The sequence below is a fragment of the Dermacentor variabilis genome, chromosome 3 (assembly GCF_050947875.1).
Source record: "Dermacentor variabilis isolate Ectoservices chromosome 3, ASM5094787v1, whole genome shotgun sequence".
Lineage (NCBI taxonomy): Eukaryota > Metazoa > Arthropoda > Arachnida > Ixodida > Ixodidae > Dermacentor > Dermacentor variabilis.
Genome location: NC_134570.1, coordinates 204,118,072 through 204,140,048, shown reverse-complemented (window position 1 = coordinate 204,140,048; position 21,977 = coordinate 204,118,072). Strand labels below are relative to the sequence as shown.

Genomic DNA, 21,977 nt, shown 5'->3' with positions numbered 1-21,977 from the left:
TGCGCCTGGCTCGCTGCTCGTTGTGGGGCTTGCCGATCCTGTCGGCTGCGCCAGTAAAGTTTCGTTCGTTCTCCGTCCTCGCTTCACCGCTGGAACTTGAAGCTTCTCGGACGATGATCGGCAGTTGTTGATCAAACGCAGACAGGAAGCGATGCAGATCAGATGTACAAGAAATATTTATACGTAAACTTTTCTATATACATGGCAGGTAAAACAAATACATTACAAACTTGAACAACTGAGAAACAAAGTCTCACTCTTCGACTGTCTCAATGACTGTTAGAGCCCAGACTCGTTTTAACGTACATAGTACGGAGGCTCACTGATCTATCAGCAATCCTGATTTCAGCCAAGTCTAACGTACATGGTACGGAGCCTCACTGATCTATCAGTAATCCTGATTTCAGCCAAGTCTCAGGGACAGCATGTCGTCCCGATTTTTATAGCCCAATTACACAAAGAAAAAAAAGGCGGTAGGGCCGTTGGCCCGTCCCACAAGTTCAGTTGCCAATCAGAGTCAACCGTTTGTTAAGCCACAACCCACAGGGATGGGCTTACTCTTCAAAATAAACATATTGGAAAACAAAGCTATTTTCCTTCTTCCCTAAAACTCCGATGCCCTCTCATTTCTCCGTAGTTAGTGACGGGGTCAGCAAAACACGCCAGGCCCGAACAAGTTATCGCTAGACCGTTTCAAATCCCAACGGCGTCTAGGCCGCAAATGTCTCGGAAGCAGGGGCATCGATACCACGTAGTGCGGCCGTACTCAAAGTTTGTCCGCGTGGGAGACTGATGGCCCTCCTTGTCCTTCAAACTTATTGTCTACAAGACAAAGTTCTCCGAGTGCGCGTTTCCAAGACGCCGTCGTCCGAATGCACTCTTTACGTGTGCACCGCATTCCTACAGCGTGCACTGTAAGCTGGCCTTCGACACCACACCGGCAGCCGCACCCAACAACAAGGCTGGCGATTGCGTTCCGGACGCGTAGAAGATTAGGTCCCTGCTCACTGCATGCGGAACGGGGTCAGCGTTGCTAAGCCCTTCTTAACCTCGGCGGCGCCTCCAATTAGTCAGGCACTCGGGAGCCACAGCCACAATACCTTGTACAGCGGTCCCTTTCAAGGCTGGTCTGTGTGGACTCGTGTGACCGTCGGCGGACTGCCAACACCGTGCGCACAATGCCGACTTCCCGGAATCGGCACTCGCCCACCTGACACCTGCCGCGACGCGTCACCCAACACCGCGCGGTGCCTGTGACCCCACATAACACAGCAACTGTCGCCCGGTTGACACGGGGACAAGTGAACCCCCTCTCTATGCACAACGCACGTGGCTGATTCGTGACACTTACGAACCCGAACAATCAGAGCGACCTTACAACCCTGTCAAAAGCATTGGCCAAATCTAGTTGTAGCATAGCTACATGATCTCCCATCGCATCGCAACATTCAAGTATGCTTCGCGCTATATGTATATTTGTGAATATAGTCCTGCCTTTTATACCGCATGTCTGATGTGCACCTACTAGGGATTTCACTACACTCTGAAGGCGATGGGCGAGCACCTTCATAAATACTTTATAATCAATATTTGCTAAGCTTATTGGCCGGTAGGCCTCTACGGATTGAAGTTTGATGTGGTCTGTTGATTTAGGTATCAGTACTACATGTGTCTGTCGGAAAGAAGGAGGCGTCCATTTTTGCTCGTAACACTTGGTTATGACGCGGTGCAAAGCCTCAGCCATTTCAACCTTGAAAATTTTATATATCGCTGCCCCAAGTCCGTCCGGTCTAGGCGATTTCCTTACACTAAAGGTCATCTATAGCTTTTTCAATTTCTCTTACAGAAATCGGCCTCTCAAGGGCGTCCTTAAGTTCGCCATCAATTTTCGGCATCAGAGGTAAATATTCCCTCTTAAACGCTTGTCCTCTTGCTTAGCAGCGTGCTATAGTAGTCAACGAAAGCGCGTTCTATCATTTCCCCGTCATTAGCGTCATTTGTAAGCTGCCCTTGATAAACGATTTTTTTTACTTCCTTGGTCATAGCGTACCTCTTCTCATCACTTAAAGCTCACTTGGTGGGCGTTTCACCCAGCCATACACGTTCAGCGCGTGCTCTTAAAACCGCGCCACGATATCTCTCTTCATCAATCACTTCAAGTTTCGCTTTAAGTTCTTTGATATCATGTGCAAATATACCAGGCGCGCCGCTTTTCATGTTCAACAGGTATGCTAACGTGCATTGCAATTGGTTTTCTTCTTGCTTTTGTTTCTGCCGCAACACGCATGCTCTCTCTAAAGCAATCGTTTTCGCTTCGGTTTTGAACATCTCCCAAGCTTCTACAACATTTTTTGCATCCTCAAGGAGAACAGCGTCTAATTTCTCTTTTATTCTTTTAAGAAATACTTCATCTTGCAAAAGGTTGTCGTTAAGATTCCATAGGTGCCAATTAAATTTCTGTTCTTTCTTTTTCATACCTATCGTAACCATTACCAAACAATGATCACTGAAACTGATACATTCTACACCATATTCAGAAAGTAGCGGAACTAAGTGAAGAGGAACATAGATGCGGTCTAACCTTGAGTGGCTGTCTCCTTGAAAATGCGTATATTGCACATGACTGTAAGAACCAAGAACACTCCCAACATCCTCAAGATCAACATCACACAAAATTTCATGCAGAAGTGCAGCAATTTAATCTTGGCTAAGTTGCTTTTTCAATCGATCTATCGGCCGGCACACACAATTGAAGTCTCCAAACATTAGAACGTCTCTTTCACACCGCAAGAAAGACCTCAGATAAACAAAACATTGTTCACGTTCTCGAGCATTATTAGGTGTGTGTGAAGTGATTTTTAAAGAGAAATGGAAGAGATAAGTGCAGTGCCGTAACTGTCTCTCACAGGAGGACACCTCAATAGCACTGCACGGGGAAAGGGTTGTGGGGAGAAAAAGATGGAGATAGTGACCGGAAGTAAAAAGGAGACAGAGACCGGAATAGCAAAAAAGAAAAGACGACCATGTAGCTAAGCGTTTGCGGGGCCTACAGCCGCGCTGTGAGGTGTGTTGCTCCACAGAATTCCATCAATGCTGAAAGTGCACGCTTGGTGATGGAACTGGGAGCATTGGGGAAGAGTAGGCACTGCAGGGTGGTGGATGGCAAGTCACATCGGCGGTAGGAAGCGTACAGAGCCTCCCTGTCGGTCCCGAAGGCCGGGCAGTGGCGCAGAAGATGCTCCAGTGTCTCCACGCCGTCGCATCTACCACACACGGGGCTGCCGGTTCCCGTGAGCCTGTGTGTGCGCGCCGCTGTTTTGTAGCAGCCGATGCGCAGGCGGAGAAGGAAGGCGCAGTCAGCCCGAGAGAGGCCCGCACGCGGGAGCAGGCGCGGGGGCGTTCCCGCCGCGACGCGCCGATCGGGTTGTTGCGCAGTGATGCTGCGCAGAACCGCTGTCTTGGCCGCGTCGAAGCTCGTCACCAAGTGGGTGAGGGGAAAGCGCTCACCGTGCGCCGCCTTGGCGAGGGTAAGGTGTTCTAGAGGGGGGTAGTGGGCTCAGGAGGCGGAGCGCCCTATGCATTGCAGCGAGGCGGCGAGTGCGGACGGGACGCGGATTTTTCTGGCGGCGCTGCAGTCGCGTGGGCTGGCTCCCTCCGCTGCTTCGCCATGGAATAAAGGGCTTCGCGCGCTTGTTCATGCGGGCTTGATTCGCCACGTTGTCTGTTTTTTGGTGTCTCAACTTGCCATTCGAGTCTGTTTCGCGCGCAGTCGGCCCAACACGTGCGAAGTAGGAATGTCGAAACGTCAACGGCAACGACACTGCTTCGCTCCCGGCTGTGAAACGGGATATAAGTGGAAAAAAGGTAAGCAGCCGTCGTTGTTTACCGCGCCGAAAGATGAAGAAAGACGGCGAATTTGGGAACGGAACTTGCACCGCCAAGACAAGAAACTCGACGAAACATGTGCTGTTTGTGAACTTCATTTCGACCCATCGTGTATTGTGCGAGATTATGTGCACATAATAAACGGTGAAGAGGTGCGTACTCCACGAGGAAAGCCGGAGCTCCTGCCCGATGCCGTGCCGACGCTGCTGCCAAATGCCCCTAGTTACTTGTCAAAAAAGCCGGCGCAGCCAAGACGACCTAGGAAGCGAAGCAGCGCCGACGTGTTATGTTGTGAGTACAAGAGGTCCAAAGTGTGCGGTGATGAGCAATCCGACTGTCATGAAACGGAAACAGATGCCGATGAAGCTGCCGCGACGACGTCTCAACGTGCGCCCGGTGTGCCTGAGTATTTACTGGCTTTGAGTGTTCCTTCCATCTACTGGAGTTGCCACCGTGTTCCCGATTACACTGGCGTTCTGTACTGCAAATTGAGGATGCACGCCAACCAAGTAACATCAGAAAGGGTGGTGATCTTCTCGCCGGATGCGGAGACGAGGACACTCGGCGTCGCATATACAGCGTACCTTTGTGGCCGAATCATCGACCAAGGACACGTCACATGCGGTGCGGAAGCTGAGAAAATTCTACGAAATGTTGACACATATCGTATCTGCAAAGGTGCATTGCCAACTAGCAGCATGTCACGGGCGGACTTAACTAAGGGCCTTGAGCTGCAAGTGACCACCCGTGAGGGCATGTACTTCAGCAAGCGCTGTGCTGGAAAAGAACCATCGGAAGGTATGTTTAACTGCTGCATGATTGTAATTATAACTGTCATGCAAATAATTTTTCATCATAGTTTTTTAACACCTGCACTGTCTGTTAGAACGGATCGGGTAACTGCCCCATTTGCTGTTTTTGGTTTTCAGGGCAAGCATGCATCTCCTGTCGATACCTGAGAAAGGCCCTTCTAACGCGACAATCAAGGCTGAAGCGACAACTTAAGAGGAAAGTATCAACTACGGCACAGAAGCTCCGCGCAGCAAAGAATAGAATCAAACGACTGGCATCTCGCTCTGCAGCCCTCAAAGACCAGCTGATAAACATGCAGCAGGAGAATGCCTCAAAACCAGAAGAAGTCCTGCGAGCACAGATTGAAACTTTGCCTCTCAAGCAGCGGGAATGTGTTATGCACTGTTTCTCTGCTGCAAAGAAGAAAAATGCTAAAGGAAACATCTATTCAAAAGACTGGATTCTTGAATGTATTCTAATGAAAATGAAAAGCGCCAAATTGTACGAGCATCTTCGCAGACATAACATCATTTCCCTCCCGAGCAACAGTACATTGAAGCGCTACCTGAGGCTCTACAAGAGTGCATTTGGGTTTAGCCACAAGGTGCTAAACCAGCTCAAGCTCAGAACAAAACATATGAGCAGCATGAATAGACGGGGCGGCCTTTTGGTCGATGAAATTAAGCTGTCTGAGCACCTTATGGTAACTCCTTCTGGCCACATAGAAGGCTTTGTCGACATGGGCCCTTTCACGTCTGAAGGGCAAACTGTTACCTGCGACCACGGCATGGTAGTAATGTTCGTGCCATTTACTGGAAAATGGAGCCAGGTTATTGGTGCATTTGCTACAAGCGCTAACGTGAAAGCAGAAATGCTTGCGAAAATATTAATTGAGGCAACAATTCTTGCTGAAGCGAGTGGACTGTTTGTTGATTTTGTTACGTGCGATGGCGCGTCTTGGAATAGGCGGATGTGGAAAATATTGGGAATTGGAGTCAAGTCAAACAAGATCACTTGCAAGCTAGACCACCCTGTGGACTCTGCTAGGCATCTCCACTTCTTGTCCGATTTTCCACATTTGCTGAAGTGCCTCAGGAACACGCTCCTCAAGCATCCCCTGAATACACCTGATGGCATGGTATGTGGCAAAATTTCATATTTGTAACACAGTTGTGGACACAGTTGTGTAACATCTTGTGGACGTTCCAGTGGAGAGTTATTTATGCTTCCAAGTACAATAACACAAATAAAGAGCTAAATGTCTGTTTTATATTATTTGGCCATTTTTCCAGGTTTCTATCCAGCCTTTGAGGGAAGCTTTCAAGATCGACTGCACCAACGTCACTTTGAAAGCAATACCTGGCCTTTCATCCGTTCATCTGCAGCCAAATAGTTTTGAAAAGATGCGAGTGAATTTCGCTTTTCAACTCTTCGGAGACCGTGTTATCAATGGACTCCAGTTTTATAAGGATAAACTGGAGACTTCGTGGGGCAGCATTGATGCTACACTGTCATTCTTTCGGTAAGCACCACGAAAATAATCCATGTTACTGTTATTCTGCATGATGGAACAGTACGGTGCGCCATGTCAATGGCATTCCAATTCGCCGCTCGAGCGTTGGTGGTGGGGAGGGCGTAGAGTGCCCTGGATGTGGCCACAGAGTTGTACACGCGCAGTGCGAGTTGCGGCGTGCATCCGTGTCCACGCGCGAGAAGAGAGCGCGCGGAGCTGGCGACTTTCCTTGGTTGCTTGCAGATGTGGGAGACGGCCGCATTGAAGTTGACGCGGCAGTCGATCTGCAGGCCGAGGTAACGGACGCTCTTGCGCCACGGGAGAGGGCAACGGCGCAGAGTCAGCGGTGGCGCTTCGGAACGTGCTCGCGTTCCTCGCGGGTGTACCAGTAGTGCCTCTGTTTTGGTCACCGACAGCTGGAGGCCGGGGCTTCCCATGTACTGGTCCACCGCGTCAATTGCAGTCTGGACAGATGCACGCACCTGATAGCCGACTTGAGTAGGGCCAGTCGCAAAGAGGGCGATGTCGTCAGCGTAGATTGCCACCCGTACTTCGTGCGACATCGCTTTTGGGATGTAGTCCGGAAGTCGCGCGAGGGCAAGATTAAACAAAAAGGGGCTTAAAACACTGCCCTGCGGAACACCAGAAAACACACTGCGCGGCCGGCTGAGCGCACCTCCAACCCGCACCCGAAGCGTGCGATCAGACAAGAAGGCTCGCACGTAGTCGAGTAGCCGGTCGGTGATGCCGAGCTCGTGCAGCGCACTGACGATCGTAGAATGCGGCAGCCCATCGAAGGCGCCCTGTACATCAAGCAGGACAAGGTCCGCGAGCTGCTCTGCGTCCGCGAGCTGCTCTGCGCTCAAGCCGTGTGCGACCGCGATGGAAAGCGCAGGACAGCGAGGGACCTTTGGTCGAAGGAGAGCGCCGAGAATGCGCCACGGGCGCGATCTGTTGCGCGCATCGTCGAGCGACACACACAAACTGCTCCAGCTCTGATTGCGCCGCCGCCTGGCATGACGGCGGCACGCCGCATCAAGGCGATTGTAGATAGTCCAATCCTCTCTCCTGTCACTCTTGATGGCTCGATGTTCAGCGCGGCGCCGGACAGCTCGAAGGTTAAGCAGCTTGATGTCGGGCACCGGCGTTCCCGCAGGCACAGAACAGCACTTCGTGGCGGCGTCGACACAACGTGTCACGTGAGTCAGGAAATCTGTGTTCGCAGTAGGGGGCGTGGCACAGAGTTTCCGAAACTGTGTCCAGTCGGTAACACGGTAGGAGCGCCGCGATCCATGGGCTGTAGCGTGCGGCTCGAGGGAGATCGGGTAATGATCGGAGCCCTGAGTGTCGGGGCTGCGTCGCCACTCGTAGTGGCAACCCTCGCTCACAAGCGGCAAGTCGATGGCGCTCTTCCGCGCACCCCGGCGCACGAATGTGGGACTGCCGGTGTTGAGAAGGAGGAGGCCCCAGTGGCGTAGCAACAAGGGGGGCCGGGGGGCCGGGGGCCCCGGGTGCAAGGGGCCAGTGGGGGGGGGGAGGGGGTGTCATATACGCCTGAAGACACCCCTCTTTCTGCCGGCTTGACTGGGCGCAAATTGCAAAGAATGCTCCGGTATCCAGTAGCCCGAGCTCATGCACCCGATGCGTTGCGCCGCAGAATTGTCGGCTGCAACGCTGTCAACACCCCACGAAATAATTACACGAATGTGCGGGCTAAAAAATACAATTCTCAAAATGGTCACTAAACTACTCGCCTTAGCGGAACGTTTCATGTGGGGTGCGCTCGTGCCGTGAGTTCATGCTGGCAGCAGGGGTCGCTAAACATACAGTGAGGCGTTGTAAGGCGTTGGGGCTCTTGGGTCCCTCTTCTGCTCAGAACGCGCAACGAAGACGAACAAAGACAGCAGCAAGAGGGCGTTCAACCAGCGCACCCGGCGCTCGCGTTTACGGCGAAGCGTTCGTAGAGAGCGACGTTGCATAGGTGCGAACGTCAAAAGTCGCGAATGGGATTCTCTGGGCCTTCTTCAGACTCGATGCGGCAGAAGAGTTCGGCGGCGTACGACTCGAGAGGCTGTAGTCGCGGGCCCGCCGCGATGTTTGGCTCGCTTTTACTTCCCCTCTCCCGTTCGCTCCGAGAAGCCGCTGCGAAACCTGCCGTTATGTTTCACGCTTTCCTTCTTACCCTCGAAAGTTTCAGAAAACTGTTGTTGTTGCGTGACTTAATGTCACAAGCACAGTGTCTGTATCAGCTGCACAGAACTTTATAAAAGAAGAAAGGTGAATTTCGTAAGGATATTTCCCGATATTCTATGAAGTTATGTATCTTTGTGATTAGTGGGAACTCGGTAGCGTGAAAAATATGGCAGATAAGTAATAACCATATCCTTAATAATCCTTTAATTAGTACTTATAGAGGAAGCACTTCAATTCGAGAATTGAGGACTCAAAAGTCATATTATTAACTCAACAAAAACTTCTTAAACAAAACCGTTTTGGGTGCTACAACTTACAGAACTTTGGCACTGCGGGCGGCGCCCAGTATGGCAGTACCGAAAGAAATATGAAATAGTGAACCAGTGACGTCGATCTCTCTATCCGCTCCATTGCGGGTGCAGACCAACAGTAGTGGAAGCTTTCGCTGGCACGGGCTTCATCGCGGTCTTCTTTTTTTTCTTTTTTTTATGATGACGCCAAGAATCGACGCGAAGCGTGCTCTATTCTGTTCCCAATCTTTTGGTGGTACCGCAGCTCGGATAATCACGTTTGTCCGTATAGCAACAACTAAAAACAAGGATTTATTGATCACAATGAAGAGCACTCGTAATTGTCATAACATTGGCGCCCGTGCTGCAGGGATGCAGGTGGCGTTTTCCGTTTTTCTAATAGGCTGAGGCGATCGGCGTCACTGACACACAATTTAATTTTCGTTTTCGTTCAGGGCTGTCCACAGCCAAAATATTGCGTGCCATATAGTGCCTACGAGGATTTTTGTGAAATTGTTGTTGGGCAAAATATGAATGTCGGCCTTCAATTTTGCAAATGCAACGTTGCCGCTAAAATTGGTAATTAAAACTTTATAAAGATATTTTTCGTTACTTGTGACGTGAGCCGTATTTGCCACGATGCCGCATTTGTATTGGCTGCCAAGCCTTACAGTTTGACAGAAGATGTGCACATGCGCTTATCACAAGTTATCAGTGCAGCACCCTGTGTTATTTGGCGCAGAGAAAAACTGCGTGTATACCTGCTGCATTCGCCATCTCTGGGAAAGAAAGCGAAGCAGAGGGGGACCCGGGGGACGTGCGCGGTATCCAAGGCGGCTGTAGCGGTGCTGAAACCCGGAAATTGTCGATATCCTCGCCTTCCTCGACTACACCCGGTGGGGGGGTGAGAGAAGATCTATGGGCCCCGGGTGCCAGACGACCTAGCTACGCCACTGGGAGGCCCGCAGAGAGGATGGAGTTCAGCAAGTCCCTACCTCGCGGCTCGGTGTGCGGGCACCCCCATGTTGTGTGGTGACTGCTGAAGTCAACCAACACCACACAGTCACCTCCGATGCGAGTGACAAGCGCAACCACGAACGAACTGTCCCACCGACGCACGGGCCGAACATAAACACTGGCGACACAGGTGTCCGCACCCCCAACACGCACAGTCACGGCCACGCACTTGATGCCACTAGTCACGATGTCGGTGACATTTACGTCGGCTTGAGCGAGACATGCGCGAACATACACAGATGCGCGGGACCGTCCAGGCGAATGCAGCGGGTCACAACAATGAGTATTGTTGCAGGTCTGCGACTGGCATTCGGTGGCACTGTGATAGACCACAAATCTGGGGAGGTTAAACTCGCCGGGACGCGCGTAAGTTTCTTGTAGCGCGAGCACGTCGTATTCGTGTAGTGAGAGGTGCTCGGCGAGTTCAGCGTGACGGCGGCGCATCGAGCGGACATTCCACTGGAGGATGCGCGGCCGACGTTTCGGAGATCGCCTATCCATGCTGGGGCAGGGCTTGCTGGGCTGCAAGGGCCGCGACGCACATTTGCTGATTGGTGTCGTACATCGTTGCTGTCTCTATGAGGACGCGCAGTGCTGCTGCGAGGGCCGCAATAACTGCATCCTTCAGGCTGACCTACCGCTGCGGCGTAAGAACGCTCACATTTGGCGTCAACAAGCCCGAAACTTCGGCACAGAGAACATCGGTGAACTTTACAGTCGCGGCGTACGTGACCGTTTCCTTTGCAGCGCAAACACTGCATCGACCGTCCAGGGGCGACGACGAGGGCCAGTTCACCGGCGACCCGGATCTGATGGGGCAGGTCATCCACGGTGACACCGCTCTTGAAGTTCAACAGCACGGTCCTCGTCGTCGAGCCTTTCTCACTGACGCCTTCAACGCGCCAGCGCTCCCGGATGACCTCCAGCACCTTGCCGAAGGCCGCAAATGCCGTCTTCACATCCTCGTCGTCGACACCGTGGAGTAGCCAGTGCAGCCGCAACTTCACCGTCCGGTCCTGCGGATCGATGATGAGGCAGCGCCGCCCCTTCACCTGAAGCTCCTTGACGGCCTGCAGACGCTTTGTTGCGTCAGCGCCACACGTGGTGACCGCCCAGACATGGTTTATCTGGTACGTTCCCAGCGCAACGACTTCAGGCAGCAATCCGGTAGGGCGCTGGGCCCATCACGAAAATCTTCAACCTTAAGAGGCCTCGCCCGGATGTCGCCGTGAAAAAACACGGTGTTCAACGCGACACGACCCGTAGGCAGCTGCGGCAAAACAATCTGATAGTCGCTATCGTCGTTCTTGTTGAGCCTGTTACCGCGGGACACGCCCGCCTGAGCCGCTCCATAGGAGCCCATGATTGCACGTCCGTTCGCTGTGGTGGCCGAAAGTGAAATGTGCGCTACCGAGGCAGACAAGGGGCACGACAAGACGTGTCCAATCTCCTTACTGTTATTTTAGACTGAGTTGAGAAAGTAAAATAGTGTGGAGCTGTTACACCACATCAGATTGGAATATACTTTCAGTAAAATGCCTAAATATGAGTGCACCATCGCGTCAGGGAACAAAAATAAAGCGCCGCCTTTGCCCCGAGTGAGGATCAAACTCACCACCTTCAGATTATGAGACTGACGCGCTGCCTACTGCGTTACCGAGGCAGACAGGGGGCACGACAAGACGTGTCCAATCTCCTTACTGCTATTTTAGACTGAGTTGAGAAAGTAAAATAGTGTGGAGCTGTTACACCACATCAGATTGGAATATACTTTCAGTAAAATGCCTAAATATGAGTGCACCATCGCGTCAGGGAACAAAAATAAAGCGCCGCCTTTGCCCCGAGTGAGGATCAAACTCACCACCTTCAGATTATGAGACTGACGCGCTGCCTACTGCGTTACCGAGGCAGACAGGGGGCACGACAAGACGTGTCCAATCTCCTTACTGCTATTTTAGACTGAGTTGAGAAAGTAAAATAGTGTGGAGCTGTTACACCACATCAGATTGGAATATACTTTCAGTAAAATGCCTAAATATGAGTGCACCATCGCGTCAGGGAACAAAAATAAAGCGCCGCCTTTGCCCCGAGTGAGGATCAAACTCACCACCTTCAGATTATGAGACTGACGCGCTGCCTACTGCGTTACCGAGGCAGACAAGGGGCACGACAAGACGTGTCCAATCTCCTTACTGTTATTTTAGACTGAGTTGAGAAAGTAAAATAGTGTGGAGCTGTTACACCACATCATATTGGAATATACTTTCAGTAAAATGCCTAAATATGAGTGCACCATCGCGTCAGGGAACAAAAATAAAGCGCCGCCTTTGCCCCGAGTGAGAATCAAACTCACCACCTTCAGATTATGAGACTGACGCGCTGCCTACTGCATTACCGAGGCAGACAGGGGGCACGACAAGACGTGTCCAATCTCCTTACTGTTATTTTAGACTGAGTTGAGAAAGTAAAATAGTGTGGAGCAGTTACACCTCATCAGATTGGAATATACTTTCAGTATGATGCCTAAATATGAGTGCACCATCGCGTCAGGGAACAAAAATAAAGCGCCGCCTTTGCCCCGAGTGAGGATCGAACTCACGACCTTCAGATTATGAGACTGACGCGCTGCCTACTGCGCTACCGAGGCAGACAGGGGGCACGACAAGACGTGTCCAATCTCCTTACTGTTATTTTAGACTGAGTTGAGAAAGTAAAATAGTGCGGAGCAGTTACACCGCATCATATTGGAATATACTTTCAGTATGATGCCTAAATATGAGTGCACCATCGCGTCAGGGAACAAAAATAAAGCGCCGCTTTGCCCCGAGTGAGGATCGAACTCACGACCTTCAGATTATGAGACTGACGCGCTGCCTACTGCGCTACCGAGGCATTTTTTTTTCTTTATTACCGGTTTGGCACTTCCAAACACAGAACTCTTAAATACAATTTTACAAGTACAATAAAAGACGCGTGAGCCTTTTCATGGCTGGAGTGTGAAGCTAAAATGGCTTCAGAGAAGCCAGCTTATCGAGCACAGGTATCCAATCCGGTGGGTTCCTCTGGATTTTGAGAACATCTCGTATGTACACACAGTTCTCACTGAAGTTTTGCATGGCCGATCTTGCGTTGACATCCGCATTTCTGACCGCCATCCTCGTTTTCCACACACTATGCAAACACAGTAACATGAACATGTCGCATGGCATTTCATCTGGATCTTCACATGGCAAGAATCGGATACCAAAGGGTGTTACTGGCAAATCTTTCTGAAGTGTCCGTTTAAGGATGTCCCACAAGAAAAAAGCATCGTGACAGTCCAAAAAGATGTGTTCTATCGTTTCCTCCTTTCGACATATCAGGCAGTGTAATCCCCATGGGACAAAGATACCTTTGCTTTGAAGCCACGGTTTTACAGCGAGCGTGCCCGTGTGCAGTTGGAAAAAGAATGATTTAGATGACGCTCTTACTGGCATTTTTCGAACTCGTTTTAATACGTCTCGTTCTGGTCCTAGTTGATAGATGGAGCGGTACAACGGTATTGGTAAAAACACATCAATTAGATCTTTGTACAATCGTTTACGTGCCACTGCGCTCAAATATTCTAAGGAAAACCGTGGCTTCAGTACTTGATATGCAGACACTATTTCGCGCCAAAAACTGCTCAGTGTTCCACGCGTATCTGCATTTGATGAGACAATATAATCCGGGATATGATTACACAACCTCATGTGTATAACAGTACGCAAGAAAACATCTCTCTGGTCTCTCAGAAAGAAAAACCTTGAAACTATTTGTTTCAAAAATAAATGACACAGACCAAGCCCTCCGTGTCGCACCGAAAGGAACAAGTTTAACCGACTGGTGCGTTCCAAGGTAGAATTCCATATATAGGTGGCAAACACTCTGTGTAATTTTTGGACACAAGTTCTGCTCATACTGAACACTTGAAGTACGTAAAACACTTTTGCAACAAAAAACACATTACAGACTGTAGCGCGGGAAAACATAGAAAAGTTATGCCCTCCCCATTTTTCAGACTGATCCTTGAGCCTTTCTGTCTCTCCTGCCCAGTATTCTGCAGTATTTCCATAATGTTGGAGAGGAACCCCCAAGTATCTAGCAGGAATACTTGCCCATCTCATGTTTGCATACGCCTCCGGCTCTTGCCCCCAATTTCCATGCCAAATGCCCAGAGATTTATCCCAGCTAATGGCACTTCCGGTAGCACTACAGAATGATGTAGCTTCCTTAACAGCTTCTTTAATACTGTCTTTGTCTTTGCAGAATATAGCTATATCATCGGCATATGCCAGTATTTTTACTTCAGTAGCATAAATGGAGTAACCATGCACCATTTTATTTATGCGAATTTTTAAACATAAGGGTTCCAAATAAAGTGCAAAAAGAAGAGACGAACAGGCACACCCTTGTTTTATACCAGACAGTACTGGAATGTTTTCACTTACGGTGTTGTTAATTATAAGGTTTACTGCACACTCTTCATACACCATCTTGATGCCCTCCTTGATAACGCTACCTACATTACAATGTTCTAGTAATAACTGTAGTATGTCATGATTAACTCTATCAAATGCTTTTTGAAGATCCAGTTGTATCATAGCTATGTTATCTTGAGTCATGTCACAGCATTCTAGGATAGTTCTAGCGGTGTGTATATTTGTGTAGATTGTCCTTCCTTTGATGCCACATGTCTGGTGAGGTAATACGAGGTGTGTGATAACGCTCTGCAATCTCTTGGCTAGCACCTTTGTAAATATTTTATAGTCTACATTCGTAAGACTTATAGGTCGATAGGCCTCAACATCCAACAATTTCCTGGGATCATCCGATTTTGGAATGAGTACTACATGACATTTTCTAAAAGATAAAGGTGCTCTTTTTTGTTCATAGCACTCATTTATCACGCGATGTAACGCTTGTGCCAGTTCTTCCTTGAAGCATTTGTAAATGGCAGCCCCTAGTCCATCAGGCCCAGGTGCTTTGCCAGTGCTTAGTTCATCAATGGCCTGTTTTACTTCATTCAGACTAATTGGCCGTTCAAGCGTTTCTCTTACTTCATCGCCTAGCCTTGGCATGAGCGACAAAAATTCGTTTCGAAAGGCTTCTGTATCTTTCATTTTTGGGCTTAGCAGTTTTCGATAGCATTCAACAAACGCTTTCTCTATCAGTTCCTTGTCGCGCGTCACATCGTTTTTATATCTTATTTCTTTTATCTCTTTTTTTACTGCTTGCCTTTTTTCTTCCCCGAGTGCCCGCTTAGTAGGCGTTTCCCCTAGCCATAGTCTTTCAGCCCGTGCTCTGACGATCGCTCCACGATATTTCTTTTCATCTATCACTTCGAGCTTACTTTTAAGGTCACGTAGTTCCTTGCTAAAGTGTCCAGGGTTAGCACTCTCAACCGCAATCTTATAATCTAACGTGCTCCTAAGTTCTTTCTCTTGTTGTTTTTCAATGCTGCGCCGCACGCAAGCTCGTTCAATCGCCGCAATCTTTACTTCATTTTTAAATTGCTCCCAAAGCGCTGTGAAATTGGAAGATTCAACCGAACATATTTCCTCTATCCTTTCCTTTACTTTTTTAACAAAAATTTCATCATCCAACAGTGTATCATTTAATTTCCACAAGTTCCAACTAAACTTTGACGCTTTTGTCTTGGTTCCTAGTGTCGCTATCACCAAGCAGTGATCGCTAAATGTGACGTTCTTTACTTTGTATGTAGTAATGTGTGGTATCGCAGCTGCCGGAACATATATGCGATCTAGTCTAGCATGACTTACACCTTGGTAGTGCGTATACTGTACGTGCTCGTCACCGTCAAAAATACAACCAACGTCGTCCAGTTCAAGCTCGTTTACAAGCGCGTTTAATAGTGTCGCACTTCTATCGCGGTAAGTCAATCTGTTGATTCTGTCTTGCGGCCTGCACACACAATTAAAGTCTCCAAATAAAATTATGTTCCTTTCGTACGTCATGCATGTTCTCAGGTTATCTATGTATTCTACACGTTCGTTAATGTTATTCGGAGCATACACACATATTGCACGCCAAAGGAGGCCACAAATGCCAAAGTCGATGAATAGTAGCCTGCCATCATCACTGGATTCTACAGATTGCGTTACAATATCGGTGCATTTTCGAACGAGTATCATGCAACCCGCTGAAGTGCCTCTAGCATGAGACACACATACATTATACCTATCCCTGAAAGGTTCGACCATTCTGTGCGTTTGCTCTTCGCTTTCTACTTTGGTTTCCTGCACTGCCATTATGTCAATGTCATTTTCCAACAAGAGACGGCTTAACTGGCACTGCCTCCTGCGGGATGCCAAACCCCTCACATTCAACGTAGCTACACAAAGGGGAAATGTCAGATTAACAGCCATTTTTTGGATTAGCAAACAGACGGAACGGTACTCACATCTGGACAGGCAGTGATAGCAAAAACCAGCACAGGTCACATTCTACTTGTCCGCTATGTAACGTCTTATACTGAGGACAGGCTGGCTGAACACACTTCGCGCCCCTAAGTCGGGGTCAATGTTGAAGCCGACCGCCTATCAGGCGGTATCTTCGGCTTCGGTTTGAGGCCCATTCGTCTCGTTATAGCGGTCTTCGGCGACGGCTCGCCGCTGCTCGATGGTTCGGGTGAGGCTTGAGATCCGTCAGTGGCCTCACGAGGCCTCTTTGCAGCTGCTTTAGCGGCTGCTGTCATTTCAACATCCTCAATGCCTTCGGTCTCGTCTTTCGCGGTAGTCACTGATGCGCTTACTAAAATCGCGTCCTTTCTCTCATTGACGTTTTGGTCGTTAGTCGGCTTCCCAACCAGCACGCTCTTTGCCTCGCCAGATTGGCTGTCGCCGGGCCCAGTGGAGTTTTCCTGAAGTGGAGACGCGTCAGAGGGTGTGCTGTCTGCCGCCGGTTCTTCGGTCGTTGCTCGGGATGCTGCATCGGCATCAGCATGGTCCATTATGTGTTCAGCCATCTCGTCGCCTTTAACTGGACTTGTTACCGCTGCATAGGATCGCACGCAGTCTTGTTCTTCGTGGCCGAATCGTCGGCAGAGTGCACAGCGTGGTATGCGACACTCGCGCCTGATATGTCCAGTTCCATTGCACCGGAGGCATAACGGGGGCCTTCCTGGTACATGCACGAGCGCTAAGTTTTCCGCGACGCGCACGCACCTGATGAGGCAAGTCTTCAACTGTAATTCCAGGCTTTGGCAAGAGTGTCACCAAACGGGTGGTGGACCCTTTATCATTACATCCCTGTACCCGCCACTTTTCGCGGGCGATATCTGTAGCCCTTCCGTAAGGGGCTAACGCTGCTCGAACCTCGTCGTCGTGAACGAAATGCAACAGCCAATAAAGCTTCAGTCTGATGCCTTGGTTGCAGGGATCATAAACGACACAGGGCTGGTCTTTCACGTTGAATGTTTCTGCCGCAAGCATCTTTTTCTTCGAAGCTTCATCACGGAAGGTCACCGCCCACACATGGTTCATTTGGAAGGCGCCAAGGGCCACCACTTCCGGCAGCAGTGCAAGACGCGCGAGCGCATCTCGAAAGTGCTCGACCCGATACGGCCTGGTTTTAACATCCGCATGCAAAAATACTGTATACAAAACTGATGTACCTGAAGGCAGATGAGGCAAAACAACTTGATAATCCGGGTAAGGCTTATCCGTACACCTGGTGCCACGGCCGAGGGCCGCTGTATCCGCCCCTACGGAGCAAGGCATTCCGCGTCCGTTCACCGCGGTGGCCGGAAATGGAATCACTGCGCTACCGAGGCAGACAGGGGGCACGACAAGACGTGTCCAATCTCTTTACTGTTATTTTAGACTGAATTGAGAAAGTAAAATAGTGTGGAGCAGTTACACCGCATCAGATTGGAATATACTTTCAGTATGATGCCTAAATATGAGTGCACCATCGCGTCAGGGAACAAAAATAAAGCGCCGCCTTTGGCCCGAGTGAGGATCGAACTCACGACCTTCAGATTATGAGACTGACGCGCTGCCTAATGCGCTACCGAGGCAGACAGGGGGGACGACAAGACGTGTCCAATCTCCTTACTGTTATTTTAGACTGAATTGAGAAAGTAAAATAGTGTGGAGCAGTTACACCACATAAGATTGGAATATACTTTCAGTATGATGCCTAAATATGAGTGCACCATCGCGTCAGGGAACAAAAATAATGCGCCGCCTTTGCCCCGAGTGAGGATCGAACTCACAACCTTTAGATTATGAGACTGACGCGCTGTCTACTGCGCTACCGAGGCAGACAGGGGGCACGCCAAGACGTGTCCAATCTCCTTACTGTTATTTTAGACTGAGTTGAGAAAGTAAAATAGTGTGGAGCAGTTACACCGCATCATATTGGAATATACTTTCAGTATGATGCCTAAATATGAGTGCACCATCGCGTCAGGGAACAAAAATAAAGCGCCGCTTTGCCCCGAGTGAGGAACGAACTCACGACCTTCAGATTATGAGACTGACGCGCTGCCTACTGCGCTACCGAGGCAGACAGGGGGCACGACAAGACGTGTCCAATCTCCTTACTGTTATTATAGACTGAGTTGAGAAAGTAAAATAGTGCGGAGCAGTTACACCGCATCATATTGGAATATACTTTCAGTATGATGCCTAAATATGAGTGCACCATCGCGTCAGGGAACAAAAATAAAGCGCCGCCTTTGCCCCGAGTGAGGATCGAACTCACGACCTTCAGATTATGAGACTGACGCGCTGCCTACTGCGCTACCGAGGCAGACAGGGGGCACGCCAAGACGTGTCCAATCTCCTTACTGTTATTTTAGACTGAGTTGAGAAAGTAAAATACTGTGGAGCAGTTACACCGCATCATATTGGAATATACTTTCAGTATGATGCCTAAATATGAGTGCACCATCGCGTCAGGGAACAAAAATAAAGCGCCGCCTTTGCCCCGAGTGAGGATCGAACTCACGACCTTCAGATTATGAGACTGACGCGCTGCCTACTGCGCTACCGAGGCAGACAGGGGGGCACGACAAGACGTGTCCAATCTCCTTACTGTTATTTTAGACTGAGTTGAGAAAGTAAAATAGTGTGGAGAAGTTACACCGCATCAGATTGGAATATACTTTCAGTATGATGCCTAAATATGAGTGCACCATCGCGTCAGGGGAACAAAAATGAAGCGCCGCCTTTGCCCCGAGTGAGGATCGAACTCACGACCTTCAGATTATGAGACTGACGCGCTGCCTACTGCGCTACCGAGGCTTTTTTTTTTCTTTATTGCCAGTACTCGACATAACACAACACAAATTCCTAAATGATATAAACAAAGACCAAAGAAGCAAAAAGGGATGAATACACAAACGGAACAAGGAACAGTAATATTTACATTCGCTGCCGTCCGCTACTGTGGCACGACGTTGTCGGATTAAAATTCCTTTAGTGCTGTAAGGGGTTCAACCCTCGACAGCCACTCAGGAACAGGCTGTTGCATCTTCATCACTTCCACATACCGTTGCATGGATTCACAAAAGTACAGACGCGCCGGTCGGGCATCCGGGTCACAATGGTAACCCGCCATTCTTGCGCGCCATAAACAGTGGAGGCCCGTAAGCATGATCAGGTCGTACGGGAAACCTTCGTCGTCATATACTGGCAGAAACCTGATTCCGTGGGGATCTATAGGTAGCTCCTTTTTTAGAGTCCTTTGTAACACGTCCCAGAAAAAGACCCCTTCCCAACAGTGGATGAAGACATGATCTATGCTTTCTGTTTTTTTACATATAAGGCAGTGGGTTCCCCATGGCATGTAGAACCCACGTTGTTCAAGGAAGAATTTAACAGGTACAGTACCAGTGTGTAATTTAAAAAAGAACGATTTAGTGGCTGGTTGGACTGGCATCTTCTTCACCCTTTTCAATACATCTAGGCCTGGGCCTCCACTGTACGGGGCTCTGTACATAGGTACCAGCAAAACACTGTCACATAAATCACGATATAACTTTTTCCGTTTTACACTCCACAAATATGCACTTGATAAACGAACACGCAAAAAGGAAACACTCTGAACTATTTCCCGAAAGAAACCACGGACTGGTCCTGGCATTATTTCCGTACCTACAACGAATTCGGGAAGTGATCTTGACAGCCTCATTTGGATCACCGTGCGCAGAAATGGGTCGTTTGTATCTCGAAAGAAGGAGAATCTATTCACCAGTTGACGCAAGAAGAGGTGCGCCAACCCCAGACCACCATCCTTCACGCGCCGGAAGAGATTATCTCGGCTACATCGCTCCCAGCTTGATGCCCACACGAATACAGCGAACACGCGGTGCAGTTTCTGCACATTAATACGAGAGCACTGTAGTACCTGCATTACGTACCAGATCTTTGTCACGAGAAACATGTTGCACGCTGTAGCTCTCGCGAATATTGACAAGTAACAGGCGTTCCATCGGTCGGCTTTTTCTTTTAGTTGTTTTGTCCGCTCCTTCCAGTACTCGCTACTGTCCTTGTAGGCATCAAGGGGTGCTCCAAGGTACTTCACTGGCGTCGTGACCCAGTTTACGTTCGAAAAGTGGTCTGGTGTAGACGCCCATCTTCCATGCCAAAACCCCAAACATTTCTGCCAGTTAACGTAGCTGCTAGTGACGTTACCAAACTTTTTGACGATATTCACAGTATTCAATACACTTTGTTTGTCCTTACAGCACACAGCCACATCGTCAGCGTATGCCAGTAGCTTCACTTCTGCTGATTGAAGACTAAACCCCTTAATACATTCATTTTCAATGATGGCCAGACATAGCGTTTCTATGTAGACACAAAACAGGAGTGGACTGAGTGGACAACCCTGGCGAACGGAGCGCTTCACGTTAATGGGGGCCCCCAACATCTGATTAACTATAAGTCTGGTATAGCAGCTCCGGTACGCCATGGTCACCCCTTCAGTGATTATGTGGCCAAAATTAACGTGTTCAAGGATGGTAAGCAATATGTCGTGAGAAACACAATCAAACGCCTTCTCCAAGTCTAGCTGGAGGATGGCTACTGCATCGCACATGGCGTCACAACACTCCAGCACACACTTCATTTTATGGATGTTAGTGAAAATGGTTCTTCCACGAATACCACACGTCTGGTGTGGGCCGACTACTTCCTGAATAACTGACTGGACCCGTCGTGCCAACACCTTCATCAATATTTTGTAGTCGCAGTTAGTAAGCGCTATGGGTCTGTAGGAGGAAAGTTGCTTGAGCTTTTCGGTCTCTTCTGTTTTCGGTATTAGTACTGTATGGGACTGGCCAAAGGATGGTGGAAGTATTTTCAGTTCATATGCTTCCTTGAAAACTGCTGTTATGATAGGAGCTAGGTGGCTTTTGAACGATTTGTACCATGCGGCACAAAGACCGTCTGGACCTGGCGACTTCCCAGGATTCAGGTCTTCGATGGCTTTCATCACTTCATGTTCTGTTAATGGTCGTTCTAAGGTTTCTTTAACCTCACTCGACAGCTGTGGGATTCGTTGCAAAAATAATTTCTTGAAATCGTGCATGTTGACAGGCCTGAATGTAAAAAGTTCTTTGTAATGCTCAAAGAAAGCACGCCCTATATTATTGTTATCCGTTAATACCACCCCTTCATATTCGATAGCCTCAATCTGCTTACGTCTCGAGTGCTTTTTTTCTAACCCCAGTGCTCTTTTCGTTGGCGTTTCCCCGCATGATAGCCTTTCTGCTCTGGCGCGCACTAGCGCACCTCGGAAGCGATCTTCGTCGAATACCTCGAGCTTCTTCTTAACGGTTCGCATATCTTGTTGATAGGCGCCAGGTTGCATGCATTCAAGCTTCGCAAATTTTTCTAGCAATGTTGTTAAATCCTTTTCTCTGGCCTTTTGTTCATATCGCAGTACGCTACTTCTTTCGATTGCCTTCAATTTAATGCTTTGCTTCAGCAACTCCCATTCCTCACCAAATTTCGTAGAACTGTCTGTTCCAAAAGAATTCAGAGTAGCCACTACATTTTCGTTAAAAGTTTCATCCCGTAACAGCTCTGCATTCAATTTCCACAGTTCCCAGACGAACTTGTTTCGTTCTTTCTTCCTGCCCACCGTGCATTTTACCAGGCAGTGGTCAGAATATGATATGGCCGTAACTGTGTAGCACTGGCATTTTTCAACTAAATCATATGAAAGATAGATACGGTCTAAGCGTGCGTGACTTGTGCCCTGAAAGTGAGTGTAGCTTACGTCTCCGTGACCGC

General features: G+C 49.1%; 1 protein-coding gene and 8 non-coding genes across 9 annotated transcripts; 1 reads left to right on the top strand and 8 right to left on the bottom strand.

The window, feature by feature from the left end:
• The first annotated feature begins 4,988 nt into the window (after window positions 1–4,988).
• LOC142574996 (uncharacterized) lies at window positions 4,989–5,842 on the top strand. The gene has a single exon (XM_075683973.1). The coding sequence runs from the start codon at window positions 4,991–4,993 to the stop codon at window positions 5,840–5,842; it is 852 nt and encodes a 283-aa protein (XP_075540088.1). The 5' UTR covers window positions 4,989–4,990.
• Window positions 5,843–12,264: 6,422 nt separating this feature from the next.
• Window positions 12,265–12,337, bottom strand: TRNAM-CAU (transfer RNA methionine (anticodon CAU)). Its single transcript has one exon. It is a non-coding gene; the product is annotated as a tRNA-Met (tRNA).
• A 172-nt stretch (window positions 12,338–12,509) lies between these two features.
• TRNAM-CAU (transfer RNA methionine (anticodon CAU)) lies at window positions 12,510–12,582 on the bottom strand. The gene has a single exon. It is a non-coding gene; the product is annotated as a tRNA-Met (tRNA).
• Window positions 12,583–17,676: 5,094 nt separating this feature from the next.
• On the bottom strand, window positions 17,677–17,749 carry TRNAM-CAU (transfer RNA methionine (anticodon CAU)). Its single transcript has one exon. It is a non-coding gene; the product is annotated as a tRNA-Met (tRNA).
• A 173-nt stretch (window positions 17,750–17,922) lies between these two features.
• On the bottom strand, window positions 17,923–17,995 carry TRNAM-CAU (transfer RNA methionine (anticodon CAU)). Its single transcript has one exon. It is a non-coding gene; the product is annotated as a tRNA-Met (tRNA).
• Window positions 17,996–18,167: 172 nt separating this feature from the next.
• On the bottom strand, window positions 18,168–18,240 carry TRNAM-CAU (transfer RNA methionine (anticodon CAU)). Its single transcript has one exon. It is a non-coding gene; the product is annotated as a tRNA-Met (tRNA).
• Window positions 18,241–18,413: 173 nt separating this feature from the next.
• Window positions 18,414–18,486, bottom strand: TRNAM-CAU (transfer RNA methionine (anticodon CAU)). Its single transcript has one exon. It is a non-coding gene; the product is annotated as a tRNA-Met (tRNA).
• Window positions 18,487–18,659: 173 nt separating this feature from the next.
• Window positions 18,660–18,732, bottom strand: TRNAM-CAU (transfer RNA methionine (anticodon CAU)). The gene has a single exon. It is a non-coding gene; the product is annotated as a tRNA-Met (tRNA).
• A 175-nt stretch (window positions 18,733–18,907) lies between these two features.
• TRNAM-CAU (transfer RNA methionine (anticodon CAU)) lies at window positions 18,908–18,980 on the bottom strand. The gene has a single exon. It is a non-coding gene; the product is annotated as a tRNA-Met (tRNA).
• Between the last annotated feature and the right edge of the window lie 2,997 nt (window positions 18,981–21,977).

What these genes read in the sequence shown, in the direction of transcription:
- LOC142574996 (XM_075683973.1), top strand. Translation starts at nt 4,991, where the DNA reads ATGCAGCAGGAGAATGCCTCAAAACCAGAAGAAGTCCTGCGAGCACAG.